Source organism: Petromyzon marinus, chromosome 80 (genome assembly GCF_048934315.1).
Source record: "Petromyzon marinus isolate PM22_M1 ecotype Great Lakes invasive population chromosome 80, UKy_Petmar_22M1.pri1.0, whole genome shotgun sequence".
NCBI classification, from domain to species: Eukaryota; Metazoa; Chordata; class Hyperoartia; order Petromyzontiformes; family Petromyzontidae; genus Petromyzon; species Petromyzon marinus.
The window spans coordinates 6,135,918-6,153,142 of NC_133746.1; the positions used below are offsets into that span (position 1 = coordinate 6,135,918).

Sequence of the window (17,225 nt, forward strand, 5' to 3'; positions counted from 1 at the left end):
GTGTCTCTCCCCCCGTGTCTCTCTCCCCCCGTATCTCTCTCCCCCCATGTCTCTCTCCCCCCGTGTCTCTCTCCCCCACGTGTCTCTCTCCCCCCGTGTCTCTCCCCCCCCCCCCCCCGTGCCTCTCCCCCGTGTCTCTCTCCCCACGTGTCTCTCCCCCCCCGTGTCTCTCTCCCCCCGTGTCTCTCCCCCCCCCCCCCCGTGCCTCTCCCCCGTGTCTCTCTCCCCACGTGTCTCTCCCCCCCCGTGTCTCTCTCCCCCCGTGTCTCTCCCCCCCCCGTGTCTCTCTCCCCGTGTCTCTCTCCCCACGTGTCTCTCTCCCCCGTCTCTCTCCCCCCGTGTCTCTCTCCCACCGTGTCTCTCTCCCCCCGTGTCTCTCTCCCCCCGTGTCTCTCTCCCCCCGTGTCTCTCCCCCCCGTGTCTCTCCCCCCCCCGTGTCTCTCTCCCACCGTGTCTCTCTCCCCCCGTGTCTCTCCCCCCCCCCCCCCCCCGTGCCTCTCCCCCCGTGTCTCTCTCCCCCCGTGTCTCTCTCCCCCCGTGTCTCTCCCCCCCGTGTCTCTCCCCCCCGTGTCTCTCCCCCCCCGTGTCTCTCCCCCCCCCGTGTCTCTCTCCCCCCGTGTCTCTCTCCCCCCGTGTCTCTCTCCCCCCGTGTCTCTCTCCCCGTGTCTCTCTCCCCCCGTGTCTCTCTCCCCCCGTGTCTCTCCCCCCGTGTCTCTCTCCCCCCGTGTCTCTCTCCCCCCGTGTCTCTCTCCCCCCGTGTCTCTCTCCCCCCGTGTCTCTCTCCCCCCGTGTCTCTCTCCCCCCGTGTCTCTCTCCCCCCGTGTCTCTCTCCCCCCGTGTCTCTCTCCCCCCGTGTCTCTCTCCCCCCGTGTCTCTCTCCCCCCGTGTCTCTCTCCCCTCGTGTCTCCCCCCCCCCCCGTGTCTCTCTCCCCCCGTGTCCCTCCCCCCGTGTCTCTCTCCCCCCGTGTCTCTCTCCCCCCGTGTCTCTCTCCCCCCGTGTCTCTCCCCCCCCGTGTCTCCCCCCCCGTGTCTCTCCCCCCCCGTGTCTCTCCCCCCCCCATGTCTCTCCCCCCCCCCCGTGTCTCTCTCCCCCCGTGTCTCTCTCCCCCCGTGTCTCTCCCCCCCCCCCCGTGTCTCCCCCCTCCGTGTCTCTCCCCCCCCCGTGTCTCTCCCCCCCCCGTGTCTCTCCCCCCCGTGTCTCCCCCCCCCCGTGTCTCTCCCCCCCCGTGTCTCTCCCCCCCCCCCGTGTCTCCCCCCCCCCGTGTCTCTCCCCCCCCCGTGTCTCTCCCCCCCCCCCCCGTGTCTCTCCCCCCCGTGTCTCCCCCCCCCCGTGTCTCTCCCCCCCCCGTGTCTCTCCCCCCCCCCCCCGTGTCTCTCCCCCGTGTCTCTCCCCCCCGTGTCTCCCCCCCCCCGTGTCTCTCCCCCCCCCGTGTCTCTCCCCCCCCCCGCGTCTCTCCCCCGCGTCTCTCCCCCCGTGTCTCTCCCCCGTGGCTCTCCCCCTGTCTCTCTCCCCCGCGTCTCTCCCCCCCCCCCCCATGTCTCTCCCCCGTGTCTCTCCCCCTGTCTCTCTCCCCCGCGTCTCTCCCCCCCCCATGTCTCTCCCCCGCGTCTCTCCCCCGTGTCTCTCCCCCCGTGTCTCTCCCCCGTGTCTCTCCACCGTGTCTCTCCACCGTGTCTCTCCACTGTGTCTCTCCCCCCGTGTCTCTCCCACGTGTCTCTCCACCGTGTCTCTCCACCGTGTCTCTCCCCCGTGTGTCTCCCCGCATGTCTCCCCCCTCTCGCCCCCCCCCCCGCCCTCCGCGTCTCCCCCCATTTCTCCACCCCCCGTGTCTCCCCACCAATGTCTCACCGCACAATATCACCGAACGCGGTGATGAGGGTCTTGCTCTGGTAGTCCAGGCCGTGCTTGCTGCAGAGCGACTTGACGAGCGGAGACACCTTGTGGTAGTTGTGACGTGGCATCGTGGGGAAGAGGCTGGAAACGTCAACAACATCAACAACATCATCATGATCAACATCATCATCAACATCGTCAACAACACTAACAACATTATCAATAACATTAATACCAATATCATCATGATCAACATCGTCAACATCGTCAACAACACTAACAACATCATCAATAACATTAATATCAACATCAACATCATCAACATCGTCAACAACACTAACAACATCATCAATAACATTAATATCAACATCATCATGATCAACATCATCAACATCGTCAACAACACTAACAACATCATCAATAACATTAATATCAACATCATCATGATCAACATCGTCAACATCGTCAACAACACTAACAACATCATCAATAACATTAATATCAACATCATCATGATCAACATCATCAACATCGTCAACAACACTAACAACATCATCAATAACATTAATATCAACATCATCATCAACATCGTCAACAACACTAACAACATCATCAATAACATTAATATCAACATCAACATCATCATGATCAACATGATCAACATCGTCAACAACACTAACAACATCATCAATAACATTAATATCAACATCATCATGATCAACATCATCAACATCGTCAACAACACTAACAACATCAGCATCAACATCAATATCAAAATCATTATCATCAACAACACTAACAACAACATCAACAACATTAATATCAACATCATCAATATTATCAACACAAACATCAACAACACTAACAACATCATCAACATCAATATAAAAATCATTATCATCAACAACACTAACAACAACATCAACAACATTAATATCAACAGCATCAACATCATCAACATTATCAACACCAACATCAACAACACTAACATCAACAACATTAACAACATCATCAATATCAAAATGATTACCATCAACAACACTAACAACATCAACAACATTAATAACCAAGAATATTAACAACATCATCATCAATATCAAAAAGTATTATCATCAACAACACTAACAATATCATCAACAACATTAATATCAACATTATCAACACCAACATCAACCCACACTAACATCAAAAAAATCAACAACATTAACAACATCATCAATATCAAAATCATTATCATCAACAACACTGACAACATCATCAACAACATTAATATCAACATCAACACCAACATCAACCACACTAGCATCAACACAATCAACAACATCAACAACATCAATATCTTGATTTAAAGCTTTCGTGACTGCAGTAATTCATATTCTTAGTTTTTTCGGTAAAGTCACGTTGAAGGGAAACAATAAAATAATAAAATCTATATAAAACAATAAAATGCAAACAGACACACCTGATGACAACCGTTTGTGTTATGGTCGAAACGTCGTGAGAATTTTTATTGTTATATATATTTTATTATTTTATTGTTTTCCCTTCAACGTGACTTTACCGAAAGAGCTGAGAATATGAATTGCCGCAGTCACGAAAGCTTTAAATCAAAATTATTTTATTGTTTCAATAAATTAATAACTATTTTATTGTTTCCCTTCTACGTGACCTTACCGAAAGAACCAAGAATATTTAACATTTACTTGCATATCCTGTCACCTAGCCCCGCCCACTTACCCTTGGGTTACATCCACCACAAACGTATAAAACCTCTGGTTGAGGTAGCTCTCTCGCTACATTTCCTCCTGCCTCAGCAGTCCGCCTGCTGTATTGTGTTTCGCCTGAAGACGGTGGCTCGTGTTGCTACCGAAACGTCGCGATCTATTAGCTATCTTCACCGCAAGAACCGCAGAGTGTGAATTCCCACAGCCACGGGTTGCTTCAAATCAAGATTGAACCGCGTCTACGGGGCAGGATTTCCACACACATGGGTGCAAAATTTTGCGATCTTTGGAAGGACGTTGTTCAACCAGGTGTAGTTGTTAACCGTCGTGTTGGCCAACTCTCCGAGTTTGCATTACATTTCTAAGTTTGATATCTTTTTTAATACATGTTTCTCTCTATCACCTTGTTCCCTCTGTAAAGTCCATTAGCTGACGTTTACTAGCGTTAAGTTTGCCAATAAACACATTTCTGCGGAGGGGGCTGGTAGGAACGTTGGGTTGCTCGGTTAATGGCCAGGGTCAACAAGAGCGGCGGCACCACCACGTGGTGTATTCAGCACAAGTGGTGAGGGCGGGCACAAGCCGGCGTGAGTAGGTGAAACGTTGAGTTTTATAAGGGGGGCACCACGGGGTGACCAGCCCCTCCCCACCCAGCCCCACCCCTCCCACCCAGCCCCTCCCCACCCTCCCCACCCAGACCCTCCCCACCCAGCCCCCACCCAGCCCCACCCTCCCCACTCAGCCCCACCCCACCCAGCCCCACCCCACCCAGCCCCACCCTCCCCACTCAGTCCACCCCACCCAGCCCCACCCCACCCAGCCCCACCCTCCCCACCAGACCCTCCCCACCCAGCCCCTCCCCACCCTCCCCTCCTCACCCAGCCCCTCCCCACGCTCCCCTCCCCACCCTACCCAGCCCCACCCTCCCCTCCCCACCCTCCCCTCCCAGCCCCTCCCCAACCCAGCCCCTCCCCACCCTACCCAGCCCCACCCTCCCCACCCAGCCCCTCCCCACCCCCCACTCTCCCCACCCAGCCCCTCCCCACTCTCCCCTCTCCACCCAGCCCCACCCCTCCCATTTTTCGATGCACGACGGACGGATAGACACAATAATCCCCCGTGGGCTGGTGGTGTAGTAACCAGGAGGTTCCTACACAGTATTACGGTGCCAATGATGATGGTGGTGTTAATGATGGTGATGGTGTTGATGGTGATGGTTTTGATGACAGTGTCAATGATGATGGTGGTGTTTATGATGGTGGTGGTGTTGATGGTTTTGATGACAGTGTCAATGATGATGGTCGCAGTGTTGATGGTGGTGGTGTTGATGGTGATGGTTTTGATGACAGTGTTAATGATGATGGTGGTGTTTATTATGGTGGTGGTGTTGATGGTTTTGATGACAGTGTCAATGATGATGGTGGTGTTTATGATGGTGGTGGTGTTGATGGTGATGGTTTTGATGACAGTGTCAATGATGATGGTGGTGTTTATGATGGTGGTGGTGTTGATGGTGATGGTTTTGATGACAGTGTCAATGATGATGGTGGTGTTTATGATGGTTGTGGTGTTTATGGTGATGGTTTTGATGACAGTGTCAATGATGATGGTGGTGTTTATGATGGTGGTGGTGTTGATGGTGATGGTTTTGATGATAGTGTTAATGATGATGGTGGTGTTTATGATGGTGGTGGTGTTTATGATGGTGGTTTTGATGACAGTGTCAATGATGATGGTGGTGTTTATGATGGTGGTGGTGTTGATGGTGATGGTTTTGATGACAGTGTTAATGATGATGGTGGTGTTTATGATGGTGGTGGTGTTGATGGTGATGGTTTTGATGACAGTGTCAATGATGATGGTGGTGTTAATGATGGTGGTGGTGTTGATGGTGATGGTTTTGATGACAGTGTCAATGATGATGGTGGTGTTAATGATGGTGGTGGTGTTGATGGTGATGGTTTTGATGACAGTGTCAATGATGATGGTGGTGTTAATGATGGTGGTGGTGTTTATGGTGATGGTTTTGATGACAGTGTTAATGATGATGGTGGTGTTTATGATGGTGGTGGTGTTGATGGTGATGGTTTTGATGACAGTGTTAATGATGATGGTGGTGTTTATGATGGTGGCGGTGTTGATGGTGATGGTTTTGATGACAGTGTTAATGATGATGGTGGTGTTTATGATGGTGGTGGTGTTGATGGTGATGGTTTTGATGACAGTGTTAATGATGATGGTCGCAGTGTTGATGGTGTAGATGTTGATGATGCTGACGATGCTGACGATGGTGACGATGGTGGTGTTAATGTTGACGATGTTGACGATGTTGATGTTGATGATGGTGGTGTTGATGATGGTGATGATGATAATAATGACAGTGTTAATTATGATGGTGAGGGTGTTGATGATGGTGATGATGGTGATGATGATCTGATGGCGGTAGTGTTGATAATGTTGATGATAGTGATGATGGTGGTGGTAGTGTTGATGATGTTGATGATGGTGATGATGATGGTGGTGGTAGTGTTGATGATATTGATGATGGTGATGATGGTGGCGGTAGTGTTGATGATGTTGATGATAGTGATGATGGTGGTAGTAGTGTTGATAATGTTGATGATGGTGATGATGGTGGCGGTAGTGTTGATGATGTTGATGATAGTGATGATGGTGGTGGTAGTGTTGATGATGTTGATGATGGTAATGATGGTGGTAGTGTTGATGATGTTGATGATGGTGATGATGATGGTGGTGGTAGTGTTGATGATGATGGTGATGATGGTGGTAGTGTTGATGATGTTGATGATGGTGATGATGATGGTGGTAGGTTGATGATGTTGATGATGGTGATGATGATGTGATGGCGGTAGTATTGATGATGTTAATGATAGTGATGATGGTGGTGGTAGTGTTGATGATGTTAATGATAGTGATGATGATGGTGGTGGCAGTGTTGATGATGTTGATGATAGTGATGATGGTGATGGCGGTAGTGTTGATGATGTTGATGATGGTGATGATGGTGGTGGTGGCAGTGTTGATGATGTTGATGATGGCGATGATGATGATGGTGACAATGTTAATGATGATGGTGGTGGTAGTGTTGATGATGGTGATGATAGTGATGATGGTGGTGGCAGCAGTGTTGATGATGTTAATGATAGTGATGATGGTGATGATGATGGTGACACTCACTGGTGCTCGATCTGGAAGTTGAGGTGTCCCGTGAACCAGTCGTTGAAGAGCGACTGGTCAACGTTGCACGTTGCTTGCAACTGAGTTGAAGCCACAGCCACACGCAGACAACAGCAGAACAGAGGCGGTGTCACGTGGATGACTCTCTCCCTGCACCCTGCCTCCTGTACCCTGCACCCTGCACACTGCACCCTGCACCCTGTGCCTGCACCCTGCACCCTGCCTCCTGCACCCTGCACACTGCACCCTGCACCCTGCCTCCTGCACCCTGCACCCTGCCTCCTGCACCCTGCACCCTGCACCCTGCACCCTGCACCCTGCACCCTGCCTCCTGCACCCTGCACACTGCACCCTGCACCCTGCCTCCTGCACCCTGCACCCTGCCTCCTGCACCCTGCACCCTGCCTCCTGCACCCTGCACCCTGCACCCTGCCTCCTGCACACTGCCTCCTGCACCCTGCACCCTGCCTCCTGCACCCTGCACCCTGCCTCCTGCACCCTGCACCCTGCCTCATGCCTCATGCCTCCTGCACCCTGGACCCTGCACCCTGCACCCTGCACCCTGCACACTGCACCCTGCACCTTGCAGCCTCCCTCAACCCGGTGGTGAGAGGGGGTGGGTGGAGGGTGGTGGGTGGGGCGGGGGGTGGGTGGGGGGGTGGGTGGAGGGGGTGGGTGGGGAGGGGGTGGAGGGGGTGGGTGGAGGGGGTGGGTGGGGAGGGGCGGAGGGGGGGGTGGGGAGGGGGTGGAGGGGGTGGGTGGGGAGGGGGTGGAGGGGGTGGGTGGGGAGGGGGGGTGGGTGGGTGGGGTGGTGATGGGGGGTGGGGTGGGGGGTCGTGAACCGTGGTACCTGCGTGGTGGTCCAGTCTCGCTGGTGGTCTCGGTCGATGTTCATGGGGATGTGGTTCATCTGAGTGACCCAGACGAACCAGTTACTCTCCAAGAACCTGGGGGGAGAGCGAGCACAGAGAGATAGAGAGAGGACGACTCACTGATTGTGTGGGTGTGTGTGTGTGGGTGTGAGTGATTGTGTGGGTGTGCGAGTGATTGTGTGGGTGTGTGTGAGTGATTGTGTGAGTGTGTGAGTGATTGTGTGAGTGTGTGAGTGATTGTGTGGGTGTGCGAGTGATTGTGTGGGTGTGTGTGCGTGATTGTTTGGGTGTGCGAGTGATTGTGTGTGGGTGTGCGAGTGATTGTGTGTGGGTGTGCGAGTGAGTGTGTGGGTGTGCGAGTGAGTGTGTGGGTGTGTGAGTGAGTGTGTGGGTGTGCGAGTGATTGTGTGAGTGTGTGAGTGATTGTGTGGGTGTGTGTGAGTGATTGTGTGAGTGTGCGAGTGAGTGTGTGGGTGTGTGTGAGTGATTGTGTGGGTGTGCGAGTGATTGTGTGAGTGTGTGAGTGATTGTGTGTGGGTGTGTGAGAGATTGTGTGAGTGTGCGAGTGAGTGTGTGGGTGTGTGAGTGATTGTATGGGTGTGCGAGTGATTGTGTGTGTGTGTGCGCGTGATTGTGTGGGTGTGCGAGTGATTGTGTGGGTGTGTGAGTGATTGTGTGGGTGTGTGAGTGATTGTGTGAGTGATTGTGTGGATGTGTGAGTGATTGTGTGGGTGTGTAAGTGATTGTGTGGGTGTGTGAGTGATAGTATGTGTGTGTGAGTGATTGTGTGGATGTGTGTGTGTGTGATTGTGTGGGTGTGCGAGTGATTGTGCGGGTGTGTGTGAGTGATTGTGTGGGTGTGCGAGTGATTGTGTGGGTGTGTGTGAGTGATTGTGTGGGTGTGTGAGTGATTGTGTGATTGTGTGAGTGATTGTGTGTGTGTGTGAGTAATTGTGTGGGTGTGTGAGTGATTGTGTGGGTGTGTGAGTGATTGTGTGAGTGATTGTGTGGGTGTGTGAGTGATTGTGGTGGTGTGTGAGTGATTGTGTGAGTGATTGTGTGGGTGTGTGAGTGAGTGATTGTGTGGGTGTGTGATTGTGTGGGTGTGTGAGTGATTGTGTGAGTGATTGTGTGAGTGTGTGAGTGATTGCGTGGGTGTGTGAGTGATTGTGTGAGTGTGTGAGTGATTGCGTGGGTGTGTGAGTGATTGTGTGAGTGTGTGAGTGATTGTGTGGGTGTGTGTGTGATTGTGTGAGTGTGTGTGTGTGATTGTGTGAGTGTGTGTGATTGTGTGTGTGTATGATTGTGTGGGTGTGTGAGTGATTGTGTGGGTGTGTGAGTGATTGTGTGAGTGATTGTGTGGGTGTGTGAGTGATTGTGTGGGTGTGTGTGTGATTGTGTGAGTGTGTGTGTGATTGTGTGTGTGTGTGTGATTGTGTGGGTGTGTGAGTGATTGTGTGGGTGATTGTGTGGGTGTGTGAGTGACTGTGTGAGTGATTGTGTAGGTATGTGAGTGATTGTGTGAGTGATTGTGTGAGTGTGTGAGTGATTGTGTGAGTGATTGTGTGAGTGTGTGATTGTGTGGGTCTGTGAGTGAGTGTGTGAGTGATTGTGTGATTGTGTGGGTGTGTGAGTGATTTGTGTGGATGTGTGTGTGATTGTGTGGGTGTGTGAGTGTTTGTTTGAGTGTGTGAGTGATTGTGTGGGTGTGTGTGAGTGATTGTGTGGGTGTGTGAGTGATTGTGTGGGTGTGTGAGTGATTGTGTGGGTGTGTGAGTGACTGTGTGAGTGTGTGAGTGATTGTGTGGGTGTGTGAGTGTTTGTTTGAGTGCGTGAGTGATTGTGTGGGTGTGTGTGAGTGATTGTGTGGGTGTGTGAGTGATTGTGCGGGTGTGCGAGTGATTCTGCGGGTGTGCGAGTGATTGCGTGGGTGTGCGAGTGATTGTTTCAATTGTGTTAATTATCGCCGCACTTCTGGGGGGGAGTTGGGGGGCTCAGTGGGGTGGGGGGGGGGGGGGTTAGGGGGGTGGAGGGTGTTCCTCACCGGACGAAGGCGAGCATCAGCAGAGAGCCGCCCAAGCCCAGCAAGGGGACGTAGCAGACGAGGAACCGCAAATAGAAAGTCAGCATCCACGCGAAGTCCTGATCCGTCAATGCCACGACCACCACCGCCGCCGCCGTCATCAGAGACATCGCGAGGGAGGGAGGGAGGGTGGGAGAGCGAGCGAATGATGAAGTGGGTGGATCAATGGGTAGGTGAGTGGGTGAATGAGTGCATTTGGAGTGGGTGAATGAGTGCAAGGATGAGTGGGTGGCAGGGTGATTTTGGATTCAATGTGTCTCTGCGTGTGTCTGCGTGTGTGTCTGTGTGTCTTCGTGTGTATGTATCTGCGTGTGTCTTTGTTTGCGTGTGTATCAGTGTCTGTGTTTGTCTCAGCGTGTGTGTCCGTGTGTCTGTGTGTATCTGGGTCATGTAGCCAGCATGGCCAGCCACCGCATGTCTAAACAGCTTTTTTTTGGCCAGATATAAGGGGGGTAAATGGGTACAACAGGGGCCAGAGAAGAGACGGAGTGACGTGGAACAGGAAGACGTGGAGCTGAGTGGACGTGCCGATGACCGGTACCAGCGGTGTCAAGATCGGCCTCTGTGGAGGAGGCTCGTGAAGGACGCTACTGGGCAGTTGGAGGCAGTCGTCCTCCAACAACAACGGAGGGCGGAGGAGCGACGCTCACAACAACGAGCGGAGCGCCAGGTGGCTAAAGCACAGCAGGTTGGCACAGTAGGGGGCACAGGTGGTGCACCAGCCAGTCATCTCAATCAGTCGACCCGTAGCACCTGGGTCTGCCCCGTGACCTCCTGCCAGCGGGCGTTCGACACTTCACGTGGCCTCAAGGTGCACATGGCCTGGCACAAGCGTCTTGGTGACGTCACCGCCACTTAGTGGCGAATGGCGGTTGTTGTTGTATGTCTGCGTGCGTATGTATCTGCGTGTGTGTGGGGAGCGGTGGTGTAGCGGTTAGCGCCTCGCTACGAACCTGGCGACCCGGTTTCGATTCCCGCTCACGGCCAACACCAGTGACGATTGTCTGAACCGGTCCAGGGCCTCCCCTAGGTCTACTCAGCCTCAAATGAGTACCTGGTGCGGTGTGTAAACATCGCCACTGGGGAGACAAAGGCGGTCGGGCGTGGTGCTGGCCACCCACCCCCTCGTGTACCGTTCCGGCCTTCATAGGTGCTCGCTAACAGCACTTGCTCCTACAGTCTGTTACAGGCTATACGGGGGATCTTTATCTTTGTGTGTGTCTGCATGCATGTGTGTGTCTGCGTGTCTCCGTGTGTGTCTGCGTGTCTCTGTATGTCTCCATTTGTGTCTGTGTGTGTGTGTCTGCATGTGTCTGTGTGTCTCCATTTGTGTGTGTGTGTGTCTGTCTGTGTGTCTGTGTGTCTCCGTGTGTGTCTGCGTGTGTGTGTGTGTGCGTGTGTCTCCGTGTGTCTCACCGCCCACTGCTTCCTCTTGATGGCGAACACAAAGATGTACCACTGGAAGTAGAGAGGGATGAGTGCCGGAGGTCCCACTGTCAACACCGCACCCCCACCATGCAAAGTGGTGGGGGGCAGTGGCCGGGTGGGGGAGGGGGTGGAGGGGGAGGAGGGGGGAGGGGGGAGGAGGGAGGGAGGGGGCGAGCGTCAGGTGGGTGTGAGGGGTGTAGCCGGGTTGGGTGGAGGGAGTTGCTCGCAACTCGGAGGAAGTAGCCACCCCCGTGAGCGGGTGGGTGGGTGGATGAGTGAGTGGATAGGTGAGTGAGTGGATGAGCGAGTGAGTGGATGAGCGAGTGAGTGGATGAGCGAGTGAGTGGATGAGTGAGTGGATGAGTGAGTGGATGAGTGAGTGGATGAGTGAGTGGATGAGTGAGTGGATGAGCGAGCGAGTGGATGAGTGAGTGGATGAGCGAGTGGATGAGCGAGCGAGTGGATGAGTGAGTGAATGAGCGAGTGAGTGGATGAGCGAGCGAGTGGATGAGTGAGTGGATACGTGAGTGAGTAGATGAGCGAGTGAGTGGACGATTGAGTGAGTAGATGAGCGAGTGAGTGGATGAGCGAGTGAGTGGACGATTCATTGAGTGCATGAGTGAGTGAGTGGATGAGTGAGTGGACGAGCGAGCGAGTGGATGATCGAGTGAGTGGATGAGCGAATCAGTGGACGATTGAGCGAGTGGACGAGCGAGTGGACGAGCGAGTGAGGTGGTACTCACACAGGAAGAAGTACTTGTGCTGGTGATTGTAGGGCATGTACTTTTTCTTCTGTTCACCCAGCTGTGGCACACAGACAAAGGTCCCCCATCTAGCCTCAACAGATTGTCGAGGCAAGCACCGTTAGCGAGCAGCGCCTATGAAGGCCGGGACGGCACACGAGGGGGTGGGTAGCCAGCACCACGCCCGGCCGCCTTTGTCTCCCCAGTGGCGATGTCTACTACACACCACACCAGGCACTCATTTGAGGCAGAGTCGACCTAGGGGAGGCCCAGGACCGGTTCAGATAATCGTCACCGGTGTTGGCCGTGAGCGGGAATCGAACTCGGGTTGCCAGGTTCGTAGCGCAGAGTAGCGCTAAACGCTAACACTACCGCTCCCCACAACAACAACAACCGCCATTGGCCACTAGGGGTGGTGACGTCAGCATGGCGCTTGTGCCAGGCCATGTGCACGTTAAGGCCACGTGAAGTAGCGAACGCCCCCCGGCAGGAGGACAAGGAGGCAGACCCAGGTTCCAAGGGTCGACTGACTGAGATGAATGGCTGATGCACCACCTGTGCCTCCTACCGCTCCCCACAACCCCGCACACACACACACTCGCATGTACACTCACCCACCCACGCACCCATCGACCCACTCACTCACTGACTCACTCACGCACCCACTCACTCACTCACGCACCCACTCACTCACTCACCCACCCACTCACTCACCCACCCACCACTCACGCACTTACTCACTCACTCACCCACTCACTCACTCACCCACTCACTCACTCACCCACCCACTCACTCACTCATCCACCCACGCAGCCACTCACCCACCCACTCACCTACTCACTCACCCACCCACTGACCCACTCACTTACGCACCTACTCACCCACCCACTAAGTCACCCACTGACCAGGCCATATCTTCACCTAGCCTGTACCACGGCCGTTTAACCCTCCTCTATTCCAACCGGGATGTCCCCCGGGAATTCTTGTCTCAGTCTTCAATCTCTCTCCCCCCCCCCATTCAACCCCCACTCCCCCTCGTCTCCCCCCCCATACAACCCCCGTCTCTCCCCCCCATTCAACCCCCGGCTCTCCCCCGTCTCTCCCCCCCGCCATTCAACCCCCACTCCCCCCCGTCTCTCAACTCCATTCAACGCCGGTCTCTCCCCCCCCACCACCATTCAATCCCCGTCTCTCCCCCCCCATTCAAACCCCCGTCTCTCCCCCCGTCTCTCCCCCCGTCTCTCCCCCCCGTCTCTCCCCCCCGTCTCTCCCCCCCCGTCTCTCCCCCCCGTCTCTCCCCCCCGTCTCTCCCCCCCCGTCTCTCCCCCCCGTCTCTCCCCCCCCGTCTCTCCCCCCCCCGTCTCTCCCCCCCGTCTCTCCCCCCGTCTCTCCCCCCCGTCTCTCCCCCCCCGTCTCTCCCTCCCCGTCTCTCCCCCCCCCATTCAACCCCCGTCTCTCCCACCCGTCTCCACCCCTCCTCCCCTCCTCTCCCCCCCCCCCCATCTCTCTCTCCACCCACCTCCTCCAACCCCTCTACCCCCGCTCCCCCTCTCCCCACCCACCCCCCCCCCTCCACCCCCTACCGAACCTCCGTGGCGAGCGTCTTTCCCAGCGCGAAGAGCAGCGGGTGCATGTTGATGTCGGGGTCCTTGCGGAAGACGTTGGGCTTGGCGTGGTGCTGGAAGTGGAGGTGGTTCCACCAGCTGGCCGGAGCGCCCTGCGAGGGAGCAACCGCGGAAAGCCTCTTCGCTGATCCTGGAGGAATCCGATGACTTACAAAGCTCTCTCAGATTGCCTCCGCAGAGAGGTGAAAAGGCTCACGCTCGCAGATCCTCTGCGGGTCTGTGCCTGTGAGTCTATGCGCCTCTGTGTGAGTCTACGGGTCTCTGTGCAAGTCTACGGGTCTCTGTGCGAGTCTATGAGTGTCTGTGAGTCTATGCGTCTCTGTGCGAGTCTATGGGTCTCTGTGCGAGTCTATGGGTCTCTGTGTGAGTCTATGGGTTTCTGTGAGTCTATGGGTTTCTGTGTGAGTCTATGGGTCTCTGTGTGAGTCTATGGGTCTCTGTGCGAGTCTATGGGTTTCTGTGTGAGTCTATGGGTCTCTGTGTGAGTCTATGGGTCTCTGTGTGAGTCAATGGGTCTCTGTGCGAGTCTATGCGTCTCTGTGTGAGTCTACGGGTCTCTGTGTGAGTCTACGGGTCTCTGTGTGAGTCTACGGGTCTCTGTGTGAGTCTATGCGTCTCTGTGTGAGTCTATGCGTCTCTGTGTGAGTCTATGGGTCTCTGTACGAGTCGATGTGTCTCTGTGTGAGTCTATGGGTCTCTGTGTGAGTCTATGAGTGTCTGTGAGTCTAAGGGTCTCTCTGTGAGTCTATGGGTCTCTGTGTGAGTCTATGGGTCTCTGTGTGAGTCTGTGTCTCTGTGTGAGTCTATGGGCCTCTGTAAGTCTATGCGTCTCTGTGAGTCTATGTGTCTCTGTGTAAGTCTATGGGTCTCTGTGTGAGTCTATGCGTCTCTGTGAGTCTATGGGTCTCTGTGTGAGTCTGTGTCTCTGTAAGTCTATGGGTCTCAGTGAGTCTATGGGTCTATGTGAGTATTGGTCTCTGTAAGTCTATGGGTCTCTGTGAGTCTATGGGTTTCTGTGTGAGTCTATGGGTCTCTGTGTGAGTCTATGGGTCTCTGTGTGAGTCTATGGGTCTCTGTGTGTCTATGGGTCTCTGTGAGTCTATGGGTCTCTGTGTGAGTCTATGGGTCTCTGTGAGTCTATGGGTCCCTGTGTGAGTCTATGGGTCTCTGTAAGTCTATGGGTCTCTGTAAGTCTATGGGTCTCTGTGAGTCTATGGGTCTCTGTGTGAGTCTATGGGTCTCTGTGTGAGTCTATGGGTCTCTGTGTGAGTCTACGGGTCTCTGTGTGAGGCTATGGGTCTCTGTGTGAGTCTATGGGTCTCTGTGTGTCTTGGGTCTCTGTGAGACTATGGGTCTCTGTGTTAGTCTATGGGTCTCTGTGTGAGTCTATGGGTCTCTGTATGAGTCTATGTGTCTCTGTGTGAGTCTATGGGCCTCTGTAAGTCTATGCGTGTCTGTGAGTCTATGGGTCTCTGTGTGAGTCTATGGGTCTCTGTGAGTCTATGGGTCCCTGTGTGAGTCTATGGGTCTCTGTGTGAGTCTATGGGTCTCTGTAAGTCTATGGGTCTCTAAATGAGTCTATGTGTCTCTGTGTGAGTCTATGGGTCTCTGTAAGTCTATGGGTCTCTGTGTGAGTCTATGGGTCTGTACGTGAGTCTATAGGTCTCTATGTGAGTCTATAGGTCTCTATGTGAATCTACCGGTCTCTGTGCGAGTCTACGGGTCTCTGTGTGAGTCTACGGGTCTCTGTGTGAGTCTACGAGTCTCTGTGCGAGTCTACGGGTCTCTGTGTGAGTCTATGGGTCTCTGTCTCTGAGATCCACCGGTCCCTGGGAGGGGAACCCTCCTTGCAGAACGCCCTCAGGGCACAACCTGGCGCTCCCCTGGGGCAAAGACAAAGCTCCCCCATGTCGCCTTGAACAGACTGCAGGGGCAAGTATCCGCTTAGCGAGTAGCAGCACCCGTCAAGGCTACCGGCACTGTGGCGCACACAGAGGGGGTGGGTGGCCAGCAGCACCACGCCCGGCCGCCTTTGTCTCCCCAGTGGCGATGTTCACTATACACCTGCTACACCAGGTGCTCATTTGAGGCTGAGCCGACCTAGGGGATGAGGTCCAGGACCGGTTCAGATGATCGTCACCGTGCGGGAAATTGAACTCGTGGTTACCAAAGGGGGGGGGGAGGGGGGGCTGGGGGCTATGGTGAGGGGCACGCGCCCACCCACACGCAGTGAGCAGTGGATCACCTTGAGGTGACCGATGACGAACTTGTGAACCCAGTGGTTCCAGCGCGAGGTGGGGAACACGGAGAGATGGCCAAAGTCGTGCTGGAGCCACCCAGCCTGGGCCTGCAGACGTCCATCATCATCATTCATTCATTATTCATTATCACCATCATCATCATTCATTCATTATCACCATCATCATCAATCATTCATTATCACCATCATCATCATTCATTCATTATTCATTATCATCATCAGCCATCATCATCATCATCCATCATCATTCATTCATTACCACCATCATCAGCCATCATCATTCATTATTACCATCATCATCCATCATCATCAGCAATTATCATCATCAACCATCGTCATCATCAGCCATCATCATCATCAGCCATCATCATCATTCATTATCACCATCATCAGCCATCATCATCATTCATTCATTATCGCCATCATCAGCCATCATCATCATCAGCCATCATCATCATCATCAGCCATTATCATCATCATCATCATTCATTATCACCATCATCAGCCATCATCATCATTCATTATTACCATCATCAGCCATTGTCATCATTCATTATTACCATCATCAGCCATTATCATCATCTTCCATCATCATCAGCCATTATCATCATCAGCCATTATCATCATCAACCATTGCCATCATCAGCCATTATCATCATCAGCCATTATCATCATCAGCCATCATCATCAGCCATCATCATCATCAGCCATCATCAGGCTGTGGGTTGGTGGTAGTGGTGGTGAGCGGGTGAGGTTGTGGGTTGGTGGTGGTGAGCGAGTGAGGTTGTGAGTTGGTGGTGATAGTGGTGGTGGTGAGCGGGTGAAGTTGTGGGTTGGTGGGGGTAGTGGTGGTGAGCGGGCGAGGTTGTGAGTTGGTGGTGGTGGTGGTGGTGAGCGGGTGAGGTTGTGGGTTGGTGGTAGTGGTGGTGAGCGGGTGAGGTTGTGAGTTGGTGGTGATAGTGGTGGTGAGCGGGTGAGGTTGTGGGTTGGTGGTAGTGGTGGTGAGCGGGTGAGGTTGTGGGTTGGTGGTAGTGGTGGTGAGCGGGTGAGGTTGTGGGTTGGTGGTAGTGGTGGTGAGCGGGTGAGGTTGTGGGTTGGTGGTGGTAGTGGTGGTGAGTGGTTGAGGTTGTGGGTTGGTGGTAGTGGTGGTGGTGAGCGGATGAAGTTGTAAGTTGGTGGTGGTGGTGGTGAGCGGGTGAGGTTGTGGGTTGGTGGTGGTAATGGTGGTGGTGAGTGGGTGAGGTTGTGGGTTGGTGGTAGTGGTGGTGGTGAGCGGGTGAGGTTGTGGGTTGGTGGTAGTGGTGGTGGTGAGCGGGTGAGGTTGTGGGTTGGTGGTAGTGGTGGTGAGCAGGTGAGGTTGTGGGTTGGTGGTGGTGAGCGAGTGAGGTTGTGAGTTGGTGGTGATAGTGGTGGTGGTGAGCGGGTGAAGTTGTGGGTTGGTGGGGGTAGTGGTGGTGA

At 54.1% G+C, this 17,225-nt stretch overlaps 1 protein-coding gene across 5 annotated transcripts in view; it reads right to left on the reverse strand.

Moving 5' to 3' along the window:
* The window catches only part of LOC116958593 (acyl-CoA (8-3)-desaturase), a 36,206-nt gene that overhangs the window by 4,013 nt on the left and 14,968 nt on the right, over positions 1 to 17,225 (reverse strand). For all 5 annotated transcript variants that reach the window (XR_012931161.1, XR_012931160.1, XR_012931159.1 and 2 more), the window contains exons 4-11: positions 15,753 to 15,854; positions 13,471 to 13,599; positions 11,883 to 11,943; positions 11,128 to 11,204; positions 9,673 to 9,770; positions 7,607 to 7,703; positions 6,757 to 6,836; positions 1,850 to 1,975 (exon numbers count right to left, since the gene is read on the reverse strand). Coding sequence is in view for 1 of the 5 variants with exons in the window: in XM_076057201.1 (XP_075913316.1) it covers positions 1,850 to 1,975; positions 6,757 to 6,836; positions 7,607 to 7,703; positions 9,673 to 9,770; positions 11,128 to 11,204; positions 11,883 to 11,943; positions 13,471 to 13,599; positions 15,753 to 15,854 (770 nt within the window). In the remaining 4 variants the exon portion in view is untranslated. The remainder of the gene's footprint in view (positions 1 to 1,849; positions 1,976 to 6,756; positions 6,837 to 7,606; positions 7,704 to 9,672; positions 9,771 to 11,127; positions 11,205 to 11,882; positions 11,944 to 13,470; positions 13,600 to 15,752; positions 15,855 to 17,225) is intronic.